At 55.4% G+C, this 18202-nt stretch overlaps 7 protein-coding genes across 7 annotated transcripts; 5 read left to right on the forward strand and 2 right to left on the reverse strand.

Moving 5' to 3' along the window:
• The first annotated feature begins 826 nt into the window (after nucleotides 1-826).
• BU26DRAFT_150907 (uncharacterized protein) lies at nucleotides 827-2832 on the forward strand. Its single transcript, XM_033819979.1, has one exon. The coding sequence runs from the start codon at nucleotides 938-940 to the stop codon at nucleotides 2486-2488; it is 1551 nt and encodes a 516-aa protein (XP_033690108.1). The 5' UTR covers nucleotides 827-937; the 3' UTR covers nucleotides 2489-2832.
• Nucleotides 2833-2957: 125 nt separating this feature from the next.
• On the forward strand, nucleotides 2958-4305 carry BU26DRAFT_583749 (FabD/lysophospholipase-like protein; the record flags this gene model as incomplete). The annotated part of the gene is made up of 3 exons (XM_033834573.1): nucleotides 2958-3115; nucleotides 3165-3410; nucleotides 3462-4305. The coding sequence occupies 3 exons, from the start codon at nucleotides 2958-2960 to the stop codon at nucleotides 4273-4275; spliced, it is 1218 nt and encodes a 405-aa protein (XP_033690109.1). The 3' UTR covers nucleotides 4276-4305.
• Nucleotides 4306-4750: 445 nt separating this feature from the next.
• BU26DRAFT_418026 (GroES-like protein) lies at nucleotides 4751-5954 on the reverse strand (the record flags this gene model as incomplete). The annotated part of the gene is made up of 4 exons (XM_033823230.1): nucleotides 4751-4925; nucleotides 4975-5329; nucleotides 5384-5474; nucleotides 5529-5954. 4 exons carry the CDS (start codon nucleotides 5952-5954, stop codon nucleotides 4751-4753), a joined length of 1047 nt encoding a protein of 348 aa, XP_033690110.1.
• Nucleotides 5955-6631: 677 nt separating this feature from the next.
• Nucleotides 6632-9028, forward strand: BU26DRAFT_514902 (tripeptidyl-peptidase 1 precursor). The gene is made up of 2 exons (XM_033827939.1): nucleotides 6632-7240; nucleotides 7327-9028. Exons 1-2 carry the CDS (start codon nucleotides 7021-7023, stop codon nucleotides 8943-8945), a joined length of 1839 nt encoding a protein of 612 aa, XP_033690111.1. The 5' UTR covers nucleotides 6632-7020; the 3' UTR covers nucleotides 8946-9028.
• Nucleotides 8989-10900, reverse strand: BU26DRAFT_537621 (vacuolar H+/Ca2+ exchanger). The gene is made up of 4 exons (XM_033831421.1): nucleotides 10025-10900; nucleotides 9671-9977; nucleotides 9356-9565; nucleotides 8989-9295 (listed from the first exon to the last, which is right to left on the reverse strand). The coding sequence occupies exons 1-4, from the start codon at nucleotides 10789-10791 to the stop codon at nucleotides 9197-9199; spliced, it is 1383 nt and encodes a 460-aa protein (XP_033690112.1). The 5' UTR covers nucleotides 10792-10900; the 3' UTR covers nucleotides 8989-9196.
• Nucleotides 10901-11263: 363 nt separating this feature from the next.
• BU26DRAFT_150968 (glycoside hydrolase family 35 protein) lies at nucleotides 11264-14734 on the forward strand. Its single transcript, XM_033819980.1, has 3 exons — nucleotides 11264-12437; nucleotides 12494-14187; nucleotides 14243-14734. The coding sequence occupies exons 1-3, from the start codon at nucleotides 11409-11411 to the stop codon at nucleotides 14487-14489; spliced, it is 2970 nt and encodes a 989-aa protein (XP_033690113.1). The 5' UTR covers nucleotides 11264-11408; the 3' UTR covers nucleotides 14490-14734.
• A 2081-nt stretch (nucleotides 14735-16815) lies between these two features.
• BU26DRAFT_416585 (uncharacterized protein) lies at nucleotides 16816-18139 on the forward strand (the record flags this gene model as incomplete). The annotated part of the gene is made up of 4 exons (XM_033823167.1): nucleotides 16816-16965; nucleotides 17018-17122; nucleotides 17181-17554; nucleotides 17656-18139. 4 exons carry the CDS (start codon nucleotides 16816-16818, stop codon nucleotides 18137-18139), a joined length of 1113 nt encoding a protein of 370 aa, XP_033690114.1.
• Between the last annotated feature and the right edge of the window lie 63 nt (nucleotides 18140-18202).

Genomic DNA, 18202 nt, shown 5'->3' on the forward strand with positions numbered 1-18202 from the left:
GAAAGGCGAGGGGGGGACGCAGGCCTTAAAAGCGACATGCACGCAATAGACACGGGCTCGGTGAGGTTGCGGCATGTCCTTCATCCTTCATCGCGTAATTGCCGCTTGTGTGCTTTTACGGCTTTTCGCGAATGCGCAAGAGAGATTGAATGGCTCCCAGCCTACGACCGGAGACGTTCGATCTACTAATGGACCGGCCAATCTCACGAACATTCCAGAGCCAACGAGTTCGCTGCTAGCAAATGGAACGACGCTGCTCAATGCGACGTCTTCGGCTTCGGCTTCGGCGACCTATACGACATCGAACACTTCCACGATCGGTAGGAACTGTTCCTTCCCGCTTCGTATACCGGGAATGCTAACCAAACGAAGATCCGGTGATCGCTTGCGACAAACGGTGGTCATCCTACTATGCATCCAGCATTTTGGCCTACAAGCCCACTTCGGAGCGAACCTTCACAAAGGTCGTGATTTCCACAGAGACGGTTTACGGAACCACGTACACCTGCTCCTCCACTTGTGGAAACGTATGCTACGCCGATGTCACGACGACGGAGACGGACTTCTCAACTATCACGAGCACCCAACTCTCCACGTCGACAGCATGGTCAACATATACTGGACCACAGCCAAGCTGCACGGTACCGTCAGCAGCATGCACGAGTCTATGGGACGTGTTTTCGCAGTCGAAGTCCGTATACATGTCCTGGTATAACAACATGGGGCCGCCTGAATCCGAACCGCCATGGCCGTCCACGCCAGCTTGCAAGTACTGCAAGCAGACGGACTGCTTCATCTTTGGATCAGGAAAAATACAGATCTACTATTGGCCGGAGTCGACGACTGTGGTGCGAGACATGTGTACGGATGCGCCGGCTCAAGCTCCGTTTGACCCCTGGCAGAGCGGCACCTATGCGAATACCAGTAGGTCGAGTCAATGCACTCCTGTAGATTGCATACTGACTCCGAAAGGCTATGTTCCCGTCACTACTGGCGGGTCCGTTGTGCTGGACGGACGTACCTTTTACGAGGGCAATGTCTACTTTTCCATCCCGGCCGCAAGCGTAACGAACAACTGTGGCGCGACCTTAGGCAGTGTTCACTCCGACATTCTACTCACGTTAGCGTCGAGCGATATCTACTCCGTGCGAAACGACAGGGCGGGAGTATATCCAATCAGCTATGCCGACTTCAACCCGCCCTATCCGTGGAGGTATGTGTAACCTGCATCACGCCCCTCGGTGCCAGACCTAACACGAGCAGTGCCTACAGAGGCGCGCTCCACGACTGCGCTTCCGGCATGAACTTCGGCCAGGGACCTTGGTGTTCGCGCTCAGTCGTGTTCGAAGACAATTTCCATCCCGTCGTCCAGCTGCCGATATCGATGCAGCAGCTCGATCCGGCTTGGGTGGGTTGCAAGCCCATCGATGCCCTTCTCGATCCACCGGTTGCGCTGTCAACCGTCGCGAACTTGCTCACTTCCAGATATAACCCGCCGATTGCATTGTCGACCGCTGCGCTACCGGCCAGTACGCCTGAAGCCGCCGCCTCGCGAACCCCTGCTTCTACCGCTGTGCCTTCTCCTGCACCTGGACCGGATCGCAACGCGGATCAACCTGGCCACGGCGGATCCGACAACCAGCTTCCACATACAGCACCCGCAGGCCAAGGAAACCCCATCACAGTCGTGCCACCACAGATCACCGTCGGACCAACTGTTCTCCCAGTGCGAGGCACAGGGCTCGTCATCCAGCCCGGCGTCACCGTCTCGCGAGGCGGTCCCGCAGCCATCATCGGCGGCACCACCGTCCGCCTCGGCGACGCCTCCATAACCCTCGAATCCCCGTCCGGCACGTCCACGATCGCCGTCCCAAACACATATTTCTCCTTCTCCATCATGGTGGGCGGGCGGCAACTCACATTCCTAGACGAGGACAATATAGTGGCGCAACCAGTTCTGCTCGACTCCAACGACCCCGCCGTCACAGTAGCGGGAAGCATGATTGTGAGCGCTGGTTCGAGCGGGATTACGATCATCGACATTGAGACCGGAAATATCCAGTATATTCCGTTCGAGCGCCTCGCAAGCATGAGCAGTGTGACCGCGGTCAGAGTCGGCGGTCAGGTTTTGACCCTGGACGCCAATGGAGATCTGATCTTGGGCTCGGGGAAGACGCTGCATCCTGGGGATCCTGCCGTTACTATCTCGGGCACTGTCGTTAGTATTGGTACCGCGGGGATTGTGCTCGTGGATAGCAGTGGGGTCACGAAGACGCTGAGCGAAGACGCGACGCGGACAATGGACGGCGCTGGAGCTACCACAATGGGCGATCAGGGTTCGACGCGGCCGGGTGAAGAGCAGAATGCTGCTGGGACGGCGGCTCCAACCAACTCGAAGAAAGCCGAGGCGTCAACCAGCAAGGCAGCTGTAATAGTGCAGATAATAGCACTTCTAATCCTGGGCTCTGCCTTCCAGGGACTGGTTTAGTAACGACGGTATAGGAGGACCGCTTATGCGGATGTTGAACGGCTGAGAAAAAAGGCATACCAATGGCGCAACGGCTCGGCTTTCTGGGTGATCAGGATACCCGCAGCGCGAATTTTCATATAAACCTGAGGCATGAAGCCTCTATTTCCGGTACGTCGGGCGCACATGAGGTGATAGGTGGTGGCTGGGGAAAAAGCAAGGGTTACCGAAACGGGCGAGTCTCGCCCCACGGAGAAGGCTGCGACGAGCCACGGCTGAACGCCATCAGTGCCTTCGTCCTGCAAGCCACCTTCAGCCCGAACAGCTGGTCAGCCGGATGTCATACGATGCCATGGAAGAGAACATGAAGGACCCAGATGTATAAAGCAGACTGGGCTGAGGTGGAGAGGCGGTAACAGGGCAGAGCGATTATTTCTCCTATCCTCGAGCCTCCCTATAGCATCGGAACGTGTCCTACTGCGATCAGGCTATGGAGGAAAAATACAATCTTCTTTCCCTAGATGGAGGCGGTGTTCGCGGCCTGTCGTCTTTGTTGATTCTTCAGCACCTTATGCGACAAATCGATCGAGACAAGCCCCCGAAACCATGCGAGGTATTCCACTTGATTGGCGGCACAAGTACTGGAGGGTATGTAGATCCAAACCTGACCCTGCCTCGTATCTTCTGACTCCAGGAGATTGATCGCGATCATGCTAGGTCGGCTCCATATGTCCGTCGACGAATGCATCGATGCCTATCTCCGTTTGTCGGCGCGCATCTTTCAGAACAGGGGCAACGGATTAGTCAATATTGCGAAGTTGGGCCTGAACATTCCAAGATTCGATGCCGCGGAGCTGGAGTCCGCTATTAAGGATGTCATCGCCGGTTGCGGGTATGACGAAGATGTGTTGCTTAAGGATTCTCCGGGAGCCGGCTGCAAGGTGTTAGTCTATTGCCTTTTTCCTGTCTGAGATAGCTTCTGATGCAGTGGAAGATCCGTTTGCGCTGTGCGGGATGAGAACCACGGACATGCCGTCCTATCCAGTTATCCACCGACGAGGGGACTCAGGAACCTGTATGACGAGACGAAGATATGGGAGGCTTGCCGCGCTACATCAGCAGCTTCAACTTTCTTCGAACCAGTCACCATCGGTCGCTTCAAGGAGAGGTTTGTCGACGGTGGCTTGGGTGCGAACAACCCAGTCCAGGAGGTCTGGCTCGAGGCCATGGAGCTCTTTAGCCAAGGAGTCGAAAGATTTGAGGATAGAATTGGATGCTTCGTGTCTATTGGCACAGGCGTCCCTTACAACCGTCAGATCAGTGCGAACGCCGTAAGCCTTTTCAAGGCTCTCGCATACATTTCAACGGATACGGAGCAAACGGCGGCGAGGTTCGAGAGGGAGAGGCGGCGCCTCCAGCGAGATCATCGCTACTTTCGGTGGAACGTTAATTTACCGGCAATGAGTGAGATCGGGCTGGAGGAAGAGGATCGTTTGCATGAGATAGCCGCGGCGACGGGTGAGTACTTTGGGCGCACAGCGCTCAATGATGAGGTCTCCAGGTGCGTAGACCAGCTTTGGAATGAGAGACGTAAGCCGAATCCCCACCCCTCCGATAGAATTGTAATAACTAATCATGCCCACCTCGCTAAGTGGTGGGAGATTCTCCGTCCCGCCGTGTGCGACAACTATGCGGCGAATTCGCCCAGGCGAAAACCAAGTTTACGCTCGCAAAGAAAACAATCGAGCGATTCTTTCGGCAACATGTCACACCCCAAGGCGCATCTTCTCAAGATCGAGGTGACATAGAGAAGGCGATGAAAGAGGTTGACGCTGGAATCGAGAGCTTTGAAGAGTTGATACAGCGCCTCTACCAAATGCAAAAGGACATCCAGGGCAGTATTGAGCACGTCGAATCCCAGGTCGCAAGCTTCCGAGGAATCGCCAATGAGATCGAGAGCAAGAAGGCCGAGCTGACCAAGCTGTTGCATGAGATCGAAGAGAGAACAGTGGAATTGGAGAACATGAGAGATCAACTTCGGGAAGGAAAAGAGCGAATGGCGGAGAGATCGAAGGAGCAAAAAGATAATCCCCGGGGCGTGGAGACTACGCCACCACGTCAACAAGGAACCGCCGAAACGGTGGTAGGTTTGGCTGTCCTTTATGTAGGATGGACGGTCCTGAAGTGGGGAGCTGAAAAGGCATTCGGGCTCTAATGGTGTCATCGTGCTCGCCCTATATTCTCACGTGTTCTTGTGTCGGGTAGAGCGTATCCCTAAGTAGATCAGAACGTAATCACCACTTTACCCACATGCTTCCCAGACTCCAGGTACTCAAATGCCGCCTTTGCGTCGTCAAACGCAAAGGAGCGATCGATGATCGGATCGAGTCTCACCCTCTTCTCCTCCAAGAACCTATTCACATCCTGGAAGTCTTGCTTCGAGCCCACCCGTATACCTCTGCAGCCATCGTCAATGTCTATTTCCCCTTTCATGGTCAACCACTTACTGAATTGTAGCGCACTTGACCATCAAACCCAGCAACGCATTCGGATCCCACTCCGCCTTCTTCTCTTCCAAGAAGCCTACTAGGGAAATCGTCCCATGCCGCTGCCTTAACGACTCCAGATCGGCAGGAAAAGATGCGGCGCCTGTATTGTTGACCACGATGTCGACGCCCTTGCTGTCAGTGAGCTGCTTGACTTGCTCTGCCTGGCCCGGATCCGTCTTATAGTTGAAGCCTTTGACGAGCAGGCTGATTTTTCGAATGAACGCGAGTTTGGCGTCAGAAGAAGATGTTATGATGGGTGTTATGTTGGCGGCCAGACAGAGGAGGAGGGCGAACATGCTTACACCGCCGGTGCCTGCGCTGTCCCTCAGTGTACACTCTATGAGCTGGGAGAGAGGGGCTAGATTACCCTGAAGAAGCACGCTTGTGTCTGGGTCGATGTTCCTCGGACGATTTAAGGCAACCCATGCTGTGACTCCAGCGCACGGGATAGTCGATGCCTGATGCTATTAGGTTGTTCTAGTTCCGAAAAGCTCCGAGCAGTCAAAGAATACCTCTTCCCACGACAAATGCTTCGGCAAATGCACCAGCACGTCCTCTTCAAAAACAGTATACTCAGCCAAAACGCCCGCATCCGCCCCTAGCGTCTTGGAACCAGCATCCCTCTCTTTCCCGCTCAAGTCACCTACATTGAAGCACGGTGAGACTGCATCCCCTTCCTTGAACTGCGTGACGTTGGAGCCGATTGCTGCGACCTCGGCAGCGCAGTCGGAAGCTGGGATGCCGCGTTCTGGAACGGCGATCGGGTAGCGTCCGTTCAGCATGCCGATGTCGCGGTAATTGAGCGATACGGCATGGATCTTGAGGAGGACTTCGTTGGGGGCGAGCTTAGTGGGGAGGTGCTCGGTGGTGGGTTCGATGGTGCGTGGGACCGGCCCTGTGGTGCGGCGATAGGCTCTGTACATCGTCGGTAGAGACATTATGGAGCAAGCTTCGCGGTTGAATGGCTTTTGCTGCGCAGTTTCTAGCCTCTCTTCTGGGCTCATGGTTCTTTTGCTGGAATGTTATTGGGCGGTGATTTGTCAGCAAGCTAGCACTTCCCCGACGACCCCACATGGGGTTCTCCAGCAGCTTGTCCGTGGAATTAATCTCATCCTGCACTCTAATTGAGTGAAGCATTCGAAAAGTACATATCAGTCGCTCGATTCTGCACCCTCTACGCGCCTGCAAGCAACAGCGCCTCGAGATCTTCCTTAGTCCCGAAAGTTGAAGTCTCTCTCGATAACTCAAATAATTGCGAAACGGACTGGCATTGCATGTCCTGGAAGGTGAAGGCTTGGAAATGCTTTCGGAAACACGATGATAGAGTAGGAGAGGACGAAGTCGAGGCCTGCCAGCAGCGGGGGCCGATGTGATCCCGTATCGCGGGAGCTGCGTGCCGTTCGCCTGGCATGCGGCGCTGCGAGGAACATTCTGTGCAAGCACCTTCCAACAAGAAGTGGACAAGACCCCAAGACGAAGCTTGAGCCGCTGCGGGCGTCTTCGCGATGCTTGTCGTTATCGTCGCCGTCCGTGGTTCGCCGTCGCACCTTCCTAAAGGGGGACTAGCGCCGAAGCCGTATATGGCCTCTTCGCGCATTGTGCATCCGCCCCTCTCCAACAACGCGCTCACCAGCATGACCTGCCTCATCTCCGGTAGCCGGGCTCCCTGTCCCACCAAGCCGTACCAGCACCCCAAGCAAGCTTCCTAAAAGGCTTGATCTGCAAGGTACCTGTCAGCCATGGCGGGATCAGCGCTGTTTATCCTCCCCGCTTTCATCTGCAGACCTTCCCTTCACGGCGTCGCGAACGTCTATTCACCCTGCGACCCCGCGTCAGAGGCGAAGGCTGAGATTAGGCGCGATTAAGCTGCCCAATTTCATCATTCGTGTGCCCAGAGATAAAATGGAAGGAGCGACCCGGTGAGCGACGCGCGTGAAGCTTTCCCTCCGCTTCCCTTGCTTCTAGACGCTCCGTCTCCAGTCGCCGCGACAGGCTCCATCCACGATGCGCTTTCTCGCCTCTGCACTGCTGGGCGCAGCAATTGCTGCGCAGGCAGCCGTCGCGTCCCCAATTCGCGCTCGCTCGCCATACGTCATGAAGGAGGAGCACTATGCGCCCCGCGAGTACACCAAGCTGGACCGCGCGAACGGCGAGAGCGCTGTGCACCTGCAGATTGGCTTGAAGCAGGGGAATATGAAGGAGCTCATCCGGCATCTGCACGAAGGTAAGGTCCCCAGTTGCGTAAACGAGCAATTGATTAGCATCCGGAATGAGATTCCGCGCTACGAGGACCGCCGCTAACCTCTGCAGTGTCGGACCCCGACCACGAGCGTTACGGCCAGCACCTGAGCGGCGACGAGGTCGATGACCTTGTCCGCCCCAAGAAGGAAACCAGTGAGCTTGTAGAGGAGTGGCTGCGCGAGAACGGTGTTGAGGATATTGGCTACAACTCCGCCAAGGACTGGATCACTATCCATCTGCCAATTGAGTTCGCAGAGCGCCTGCTGGACACCGAGTACCACAACTACAAGCATGAAGATGGTCATATCATTGCTCGCACGACTCACTGGTCGCTCCCGCGCCATCTTCACGCCCACATCGACACCATTCAGCCCACAACTTCCTTCTTCCGCGGCGCTGCTAATGCTGCTACTTGGGTCGAGATGGCGCCGGAGGTACCGGCAAGCTACAAGAAACCTAGCAATGGTTCCATCGCCGCAGTGTGCAACGTCACTTCCGTCACACCGGAATGCTTTGCTACGCTGTATCAGACCAAGGGCTACCACACCAAGGCTTCGAACAAGAACAGCATCGGCTTCACCAACTATCTTGGCGAGATTCCAATCCGCCCAGACACCGAGCTCTTCCTCAAGAAGTACCGCCCCGAAGCTGTTTCCTCGGCCAAGACCTTCAAGCAGTACTCCATCGACGGCGGGCCAGAGCAAGACGGTCCTCTCACTTTGAACCAGTCTCTCGAGGATATCAGCCACGAGGCCAATCTGGATGTGCAAGCTATCTCAGGCATCAGCTGGAAGACGCCCATCTTCAGCTACTCGACCGGCGGTCAGCCTCCCTTCATCCCAGATCCGGCGACACCTACCAACACCAACGAGCCGTACCTGACCTGGGTGAACTGGCTCCTGCAGCAAAGGAACATCCCGCCAATCATCAGCACCTCATACGGCGAGCCAGAGCAATCCATCCCCCCAAGCTACATGGAGCGAGTATGCAACCAGTTTGCCATGGTCGGCGCGCGCGGAACCACGCTGTTCTTCTCCTCTGGGGATAGGGGTCTGGGCGGAACTAACACGTGCTACACTAACGACGGAACCAACACGTATAAATTCATCCCAGACTTCCCTGCCTCTTGCCCGTACGTCACGACTGTCGGCGCCACCATGAACTTCCAGCCCGAGGAGTCCGCGTACAGGCCGTCTCGCAATGTCTCGGGCGTATTCCGCGACTTGTACGCTAGCGGTAGCGGCTTCAGTGACTACTTTGACCGCCCGGCGTGGCAGGACAATGTCGTCTCTGAGTACGTTGACAACCTTGGTGATCTGTACGATGGGCTGTACAACAAGGATGGCCGCGCGTACCCCGATCTCGCTGCCCAAGGTCTCTACTTTGCCTACTTCTGGAACGGAACAGAGGGTACTATCAGTGGTACTTCAGCGTCAACCCCGCTGACTGCTGGTATTTTCGCGCTTGTCAACGATGCGCTGCTGGCCTCGGGCAAGAAACAGCTCGGCTTCTTGAACCCGTGGCTGTACAAGAAGGGGTACAAGGGGCTTACGGATATCACCAAGGGATACAGCCATGGTTGCAATGTGGAAGGCTTCCCGGTCACGGAGGGCTGGGACCCGATCACGGGCTTTGGTACGCCTGACTTCCCGAAGCTTGTCAAGCTGGCCGGCGCGCATGGGTACTGAGTGGTTGCTGCGAGCTTTCAATAGAAGCATCTTGCAGCGAGGGGAAGTTTAATACCTAATGGTATTTAGCATTTATAAAGGTTCAATGCTAAGCTATCTTCTTCGTTTCGAGTGTATGCATATGTGATCATAAGTCATCGGTCCCACATGGGAATTGGGCTCCATTTCCTCCAATCAAAGGTGGCTGGAATGCTTCCTCCGTGAAAGTTCAGTCCTCATAGTCTCGTCCTCAGAAGACACCGTCGGCGACCTCAATACCCCTTGAATCCTCCGCTCTCAACGCCATTCGAAGTAGCAATATCCGGGTTCGGATAGTACCACGAAGCCACGGCAATGATGACGTAGATAATCTAGCATCCTATTAGCTCCACATTCCCCATCCACATCCTGTACGAGTTTCTCCTACTTACCAGCAGCAAAGCACCCTCGAGATAATTAGACTCGCCATCCCGGAGGAAGTTGCCCACCACCACGATGGACAGCACGAGCAGCACGATCATGAAGATTTCGAAATTCAGATCCATGTTCTTGCCCAGGATCCAGCCGACGATGACGACGAGCGGCGCGTTGAAGAGCGCCGTTTGGATCGACGGCCCGATGCAGTGGAAGAGCGCGAAGTTCTGAGAAGGGAAATTGTGTTAGCCAATCCAACGTAATGCAAGGGGAAAGGAAATATCACGGGTTTAGGAATGAATGAATGAATGAATGAATGAATAAGAGCTTACAATCTGCCCATCCCACGCCTCATCGACGGCAGTCATATGCTCGGCTGCCTTCTCTACGAGCGGCAGAAGAATCAAGCCCAGGAACTGATCGGGCACGCCCGACTCCACGACGTCTTCGATGCGCTCGACGAGGAACACGGCGAGCAGCGTTACGAGCACCAGGGAAAGCACGAGTGCCACGATGCACTCGGTGAGGGTGAACTTGGGCTTGGAGAGGTCCTCGCGGCGGTCTAGATCGCGGTGCTCATCCATTTCGAGGACCTCGTCGAAGATGGAGTGCTGCGAGCGGGCGTTGTACCATATAAAGCTGTGAATGTTAGCACGATCCTATTTTGATTTGTCGACAGGGCCTACATGATAAACGCGACGATTAGTAGAATCGACGTAACCTGGCTAATCCTCAGCACGTTATGCTGCAGCACCTTCTCCGTAAACGCATGGTGCCCGGTTGCTTTAGGCACGACCGAGCTCTTCAGCGCCGAGTAATACGCGCTCGGGATCAGCAGGCCAAAGCCCGCAACGCACAGCAGCCCGGTGCCCACTTCGCTGATACTTGCGTGGAACTTCTGGCTCGCCTGCCGCAGCCCGCCGACGTAGAAGCACGCCCCCAGACAAAGCAGCAGGTTCGTCAGAATAGAGCCCAGGATGGCGGCCTGGATGACGGGGATCAGGTTCCCGTGCTCCGAGGAGCCCGTGGCGCTCCGGTGCTTGGCGATCAGGATGAGGAACAGGATGATTTCTACGATGGAGCCGAATGCCGTCTCGATCAGGATCCCGCTGACTTTGGGCATCTTCCGCGCAAACTCCTGCCCCGCGAAGCCTAGCAGATTGGCCACGGGCACCATGGCGATGTAGCTCATGGCGAAGACGAGCAGCGGGAGGCCCGGCGTGGCATAGCGCAGGACGATGGCGACGACGACAAAGGGCCAGAGCAGGTTCACGTATTTGGCGACAGCGGAGCCGCTGCGCCAGGAGACATTGAGGAAGTGGGAGGGCGAGAAGCCGCTGCGGCCGGATTCGCCGTCCTGGTGGATGTGCAGGTTCTGCGGGAGGATGGCGTGCACGTGGGAGAGGAGCGGGGTGGATTCGGAGCTGTTGTGGTTGTGGTTGTGGGAGGCCATGGTGCGGCGGTGCCTAGGAAGGGCGGATTGGGAGATTTAGAGAGGTCAATGGCTGAGGCCCAGCTGGTGGTGCTGAGAGAGTGGGAGCTGCGAGTGCGAGGTCGTGGTACTGCAAATGCGGGGGCTGGGGCTGGGCATCGCCATCGGGCCTTCTCCCAAGAGAAAAAGGAAAGCGCGATGCTTTCTGACGACAGTGATCACTCCACCATGAGAAATCCGTCGATCTTCCATCTCGACGCAAGCTCAAATGACATGCTTTTCAACGCGAAACGTGCGCGCAGTCACGATTCTGGCATCAATTCCAGGCTCGGCATTTCGGATCGATGATGCCCCTGCCCTTGGCTGATCCCCCGCGACACCAGGGGCCCCGTTCCTGGCGCTTGTGCCCCCGTCGCATTTTCCCGGCCGCTTTACCGCCGGCAAAAAGAAACACCATCAATTATATCTCCAGGACGTCTGCGCTAGAGCTTCCGTGGATTTTATGGTCACGATGATCTGGAGAAACCGGGACGACGAGGCAGTTTTGCCCTTCGGACGAAGAAACGGTTTAAAGAGACGCAGTATGGCGCCCTCTTGGGGGGCTGTGCCTTTGGCTGGAGTCGCGATACTTGCGAATAATGGTGCGACTTTTTGGCATTCTTGTGAGCGTGGTCGTTTTCCTGGCTGGGGCGTGGGCGGCGGACGATGGGCTGCAGACGGTGGTTACGTGGGATAACGGCAGCCTCCTTATCAATGGTGAACGCATCATCATCATGAGCGGCGAATTCCACTACCAGCGCCTACCGGTTCCCGAACTCTGGCTCGATGTCTTCCAGAAGTTCAAAGCGAATGGCATGAATGCCGTCAGCATCTACTTCTTCTGGTCCTACCACTCGGCCTCGAAAGGGAAGTACGACTTCACGACTCCCGGTAAGGATATCCAGCGCATGTTCGATATGGCGAAAGAGGCGGGGCTGTATGTGGTTGCGCGGCCGGGACCGTACTGTAATGCTGAGACGAATGGTGGCGGTCTTGCGCTGTGGACGAGCGACGGGAGTGGCGGGAAGCTGAGGACTTCGGATGAGACGTATCACCAAGCTTGGTCTGAGTGGATCGAAGAGGTGGGCGCTATTATTGCGAAGAATCAGATTACCAATGGCGGCCCTGTCGTCCTGGCGCAAGTCGAGAACGAGCTACAAGAGACGACGTATGATGCCAATAACACCTTAGTGCTGTATATGGAACAGCTGAAGGCTGCGTTCCGCAGCGCTGGAATAGTCGTACCTCTGACCCACAACGAGAAGGGCATGCGGTCGAAGAGCTGGTCGACGGATTATAATAACGTTGGCGGAGCAGTCGATGTTTACGGCTTGGACAGCTATCCAGGTGGACTGAGCTGCACGAACCCTGATTCTGGATTCAACCTCCCAAGAACATACTATCAATGGTTCCAAGAGGTCTCTTACACTCAGCCTGAGTATATACCAGAGTTCGAAGGAGGTTGGTTCCAGCCCTGGGGCGGGTACTTCTATGATCAGTGCCTAGCCGAGCAAAGCCCGGAGTTCGCCGACGTCTTCTACAAGGGTGTCGTCGCACAGAGGGTGACGTTGCTCAATCTGTACATGGCGTTTGGGGGAACGAATTGGGGCCATAGCGCTGCGCCAGTGGTGAGTATTCGGTGTCGCACTGTCCACAAAAGTGTTTTGACTGATCGGCCTGATAGGTCTACACCTCGTACGACTACGCCTCTCCACTGAGGGAAACGCGCGAAGTCCGGGACAAACTCAAGCAATATAAGCTTCTAGCACTGTTTACGCGTGTAAGCACAGGCCTCCAGAACACCTTCATGGAAAGCAATGGTTCCGGGAACGCTGTAGACAATCCCGCTATCTGGACGTGGGTATTGAAGAATCGCGATTCAGATGCGAGATTCTACCTCGCCGAGAACAACAAGACTAGCACGAGGGTTGTAACTGATTTCGCAATGACGGTCGAGACGTCCGCGGGAAGCATCATGATTCCGAACCTCCAGCTGAGCGGCAGACAAAGCAGATGGGTTGCCACTGACTACGCCATCGGAAACGAGACCTTGCTGTATTCTTCGGCTGAGATCCTCACTTATGGAGTGTTTGATCGTCCAGTGGTAGTTTTATATCTCAAGGAAGGTCAGAACGGAGAGTTCGCATTCAAGAGCTCACAGCAAAATATCACCTACGAGACTTATGGCGCAGACGCAGGCATCAAAGACAGCGCGGTTGGAAATTCAACCAAGTATACCAAGTTCATGTATACCCAGAGCCAAGGAGCCACGACTGTACTTTTCTCCAATGAAGTCCTAGCATACCTTCTCGACGTCCCTTCCGCCTGGACATTCTTCGCTCCTCCGACTACGTCGAATCCTTCCGTTGCGGCAGACCAGCAGGTATTCGTGCTCGGGCCGTACCTAGTCCGCTCGGTCAATGTCGCGGGTGATGTAGTATCCGTCGTCGGTGACAATGCGAACTCGACAGCGATCGAAGTCTACGCTAGGCAGTCGGTGCGAACAATCTCATGGAACGGGGTGAAACTCCCCACACAAGCTTCCCCCTACGGGTCCCTCACGGCAAAGATTCCTGGAGCCGAACGCCGCCTAATTACCCTCCCCGGTCTTGCCGGCTTCAGAGCCGCGGACTCTCTTCCGGAACTGTCGCCTTCGTACGATGATACTAAGTGGAGCATCGCGAACAAGACCACCACCATCAGCCCGGTGAAACCACTCACCCCCCCTGTTCTCTTCAGCAGTGACTACGGGTACTACGTTGGGGCCAAGATCTATCGCGGGTACTTCTCTGGACGGAGTGCTACTGGGCTAAACATAACTGTGCAGGGAGGGCTGGCGGCAGGATGGAACGCATGGCTAAACGGAAAGCCAATTGGATACAGCCCTGGAAATGCCTCGCTCACATCTACCACCGCCTTGCTTTCTTTCGAGAATGTCACATTGAAAGACGAGGGCAATGTGCTCACAGTAGTGACGGACTACAATGGACACGACGAGACTTCCACGGGACCAGCTGGCGTAGAGAATCCTCGCGGCATTCTTGGGGTCCAGCTACTCAGTGCGAGCAACAGCTCAATAAAGTTCGATACGTGGAGAATCCAAGGCAATGCGGGAGGCGAGAGTAACATCGACCCGGTACGCGGACCTATGAACGAAGGCGGTCTGTACGGGGAAAGACTGGGATGGCACTTACCCGGCTTTGGCACCACAAACTGGGAGAAGGCGAGCCCCGTTGATAAGGGTGTGCAGGGCCCAGGCATCAGATGGTTCAGCACTACGTTTGACCTGGACATCGATGAAGACCTCGATGTCCCGCTTGGTGTCGAGCTGGGCGCATCGGAGGGCACCATCGCCAGAGTGTTGCTCTACGTTAACGGGTATGCTCCTTCAGATCGCCGCTCTTCTCCCTTCAATTACTGACGTGTGTCGAAGATATCAATATGGCAAATTTCTCCCTCACATCGGCCCGCAGACGCGCTTCCCTATCCCGCCCGGTATCATTAACATGCGCGGCTCAAACGCGCTCAGCATCGCGATCTGGGCACAAACCGACGCGGGCGCGAAGCTGAATACCCTAAGGCTGGTCGAGTATGCGCAGTATCAGAGCGGATTCGGGTTTGGGAAGATTGATGGGAAAGCCCTGCAACCTAGGTGGAAGGATAGGGGCGAGTACGCATGAAGGACGACGTAAGAAGAGGGTGCATCGCGCGTGCGCTTTTCTCCGTTGTACGTCAGCCAAACGAATCGAACAGTGCGACAGACACATCGTTTGCTTCGATCAGACCTCTCGGCGGCCTGCCATTCACAATGCGACTTCCTTGCTCTTCGAATGTCGGGGCATTGGTCGTGTCAGCACGTCATCCACAAGCTACACTTTGCCGTTCGCGTGCAGCATAAAAGGATCAGATATACCTCGCCCGGGCAAGACCGTTCCGCCCTCTATGCTGACATGCTTCTACAGGAATGTGCACGAGCTGCTTTTCCTCGAATAGAACGAGAGACAAAGGACTCTACATCGCAAGCGGAAGGCTTGGCGTGATCTGGTGTCGCATCGTGAAGGCGTAATGCTGCATCCACAAATGCACAATGGAAACGGTGCGACCACAGGTGTGATTGGGCGATGTTACACCAATAGTCGAGTGCAAGATGCAGGCTAGCCAACGGAAAAATGGAACTCGAACGTCAGCGAAGCAGGAACAAGAGAGTTTCGCGCCCCTGTGGGATGCTGCAGCATCGGGAAAGAGGTCATCGGCGCTGGAGGTCGTCCAGACATGAGATGCCGCCGCGGTCTTTCGGGGAGTCGGCCATACTTGCGCGAAATCACTTCGCAAAACTGCAGTCTATTACGCCCTTCAACATCGAGCACACTTCAGCCATTCTGCGTTTTCTTGGGGTGGCAACGCCGGCCTAGAGAACGCTCTCGATGTCGTGTCGATGGGCTTGCGATCCTGTCAGCACTGCAGCAAAGCGGCGTCACGAAAAAGCAAGCTTCCCGAGCGTGCCGGCCCGAACAGCAGCCACGCCGGCGAACGGTGAGAACGTGCTTCGAAAATCTCAAGCAGCGGCCCTATGCATGATCGACTCTCTTTACCCCACGCAGGGACCTTCACTGATTCGCCACGCTTCTCAGTAGTATTACACCTGCTTCTGTGCTCAACGACTTTTCTTGCTTGGCTCTTCTCATGCGACTTTCGCTCACATCCCAGGGCAACATCACATCGCGTAGGTCCTCTTGATGGCTACGATTACGAACCGGGCGGGCGCAAGCGAGATGCGGGGCAAACCTGGAAAAGCTCGTTGGAACGTTTCGTGAACTCGCCCGGATGCCTATCCCAGGGAAGAGACCGTCGATCCTCTAACGACGCATGCATTGTGCATGCGGCGCTGTGACAGCCACGTTGCCGTGTCACATGGAACTTTCGTGGCTGGCTCGAATCTTATGCATACCTGGCTTTCGTTCCCGTCTCGGACGACAACAAAAGAGCATCCCCGAGGAGACAACCAATCAGCGAACCCGGCGTAGACTTTTGTGAACAAGTGCTCCGGCGATAGCGAGGACTGATGCAAAATTGCGCAAGTCCTACCCTATGGCAGCGTGTTGAGCGAGTCATTGCGAAGGCCTGACGCGCAGCCATGAGGCCATGGAAAGTCAGCACGACATACTGCCTACGGACGTTTCCTTAGCGGACGACATTCAACAGTGGAAGGATAGCAAGGCATGGCGTGCAGAATCAACCTGCACCTCTACTAAACAAACTGCAGTTCGTGAAGCATCTCATCCAACGTCATCTTTGGGGCGGTAGCACAAGCCTTAGCGGACGCGATTATCGACGCGGGGCATGACCCTAATGGCGTAAGACGGGACGGCCCAGTGGTGCCCTTTACGCGGTCTTGCCAATTACGTTACACGCTGGTGAACTCCTGACATGTTGACTGAGTTCAGAAATTGCTTCGACCCAACGACATTCGCCCGACTTCCCGACACTTCGGTTCACCATTCTCACCATCACTCTTCTGACCTTACGGCCAGTTTCGCATGCCATCACACCCTTCGGTCTCAACCCAAGCCATAGAACTCTACCGTCCCGCGTCGCGTCCTCAGCATTACTCGAAGCCAGATGTCCCTCGAATAGCAGATCGTACCGCATCAACGATGGACCACTAGTCACCTTCTGAATCACTGGGGCTTGCACGCTTGGGAGCTACCCGTAGCTATCGGAGGATTAGGGCGTAGCACATCCCCCGCAGACCCGACGCCTGGCGCGATAAGCACCTTCCGCGAAATGATTCGCACACCTCCTTTTCGGCTTGCAGGTGCGCTGCTGTAGGTGCTTTGCATGAAGCCCCACGCGTCCTGCGATGATTCTCGAAACTAACTCATTCTCCTTTTTCAATGATGCTTATAGATGCGATTGCTTCGCAGCTCGTGGCGCGCGCACCGGACCCACCTCATGCTAGTCACCTTCCGGCCTTGAAGTCGACCATATTTTCAGTGCACGCCTACAATGGCTCTCGATCCTCGCGCGGTGCAAACCGCTGTCATTATCAGCATCTTCGCCGGCCTCGGGTCTCTTTTCGTGGCGCTCCGTCTGTGGACGCGCTTCGTGATCATCCGCGCTCCGGGCTACGAAGACTACGTTCTCATTTCTTCTTGGGTAAGACTTTGGTCTCCCCGAGTGGATAAGCAACGCTAACCCGCCCGTATAGCTCTGCGCTTTTATGACCGTCGTCACGATAGGCTTGGAAGTTCATTATGGACTGGGAAATCACGCCGCGGATCTGTCAACATACCAAAACGAAATGCTATCACTCGTACGTCAGGAAGGCACGCTCAGACAGTGTCATCCGCTGATTTCTACCTGTCTCTCAGAATATCTACATTAGCATAAGCACGTACTGTGCTTCCATCGGCCTCACCAAGCTTGCCATCCTCATGCAGTACCAGCGCGTCTTTCCAACACGCACCTTTCAAATTTGGAACTTTGCCTTCATTGCCATCATCGTCGGTTATACAATCGCTACGGTCGTTGCGTGCGTCTTCGTCTGCTGGCCGGTGCAGAAGTTTTGGAAACCGCAGCTGGAGGGGCATTGCATCAACACCTTCGCATCGTGGTTTTCTAACGCGGTGCTCAATATTGTCACCGATCTGGTGATTATCGCCTTGCCTATGCCGGTCATCCGGAGCTTAAAGTTGGCGAAAAAGCAGAAGTGGTTGCTGATGGGCGTTTTTGCTTTTGGCGCCGTGTAAGTACTCTCGCTCTATTTGATCATTCCTGAGACACGGATGAGCGCAGCCTATCCAAACCTCCGGCTCATGGCAAGAACATACTGACCAGCTGGTATAGCGTCTGCATCATCTCCATCGTCCGCCTTCACTCCCTCATCACCGTCACACACTCTAGCGACCCCTCCTTCGACAACGCCCCCGTAGCAACATTCTCCATCGTCGAAATCAACGTCGCGCTAATCTGCGCGAGCCTGCCTACACTTCGCCCGTTGCTCGCGCAATGGATCCCCTCGCTTAACTCCAGCTCCCTTCGCGACACGCATCCTAGCAGCAGTGGCCTCAACAACTCCTCCCATCGTAAACGGAGCTCCGTGATGCCATCAATCGTTGGCGGGTATGGCATGCCGTTGGGTTCGCTCTCGGCGAGGAATAGGGGCGTGGAGCGGTTAGATGGGGAGAGCTTTGTGGGTGACGATGATAAGATTAGGGTGGTTACGAGGGTTGATGTTAGCATAAGTGCGCAGCGGCAGGATAGCTGTGCGAAGGATGGACGGGAGAGCAGTACGGAGAGCCTGTTTAGGAATTCGAAGCTCGTCGTTTGAAAAGGATATCGCATTAAATCACCAACGTACGACGTATTTCAGCACAAATGTTCCGTTTTATTT

Source organism: Trematosphaeria pertusa (genome assembly GCF_010094035.1).
Source record: "Trematosphaeria pertusa strain CBS 122368 unplaced genomic scaffold BU26scaffold_2, whole genome shotgun sequence".
In the NCBI taxonomy this organism is placed as follows: Eukaryota; Fungi; Ascomycota; class Dothideomycetes; order Pleosporales; family Trematosphaeriaceae; genus Trematosphaeria; species Trematosphaeria pertusa.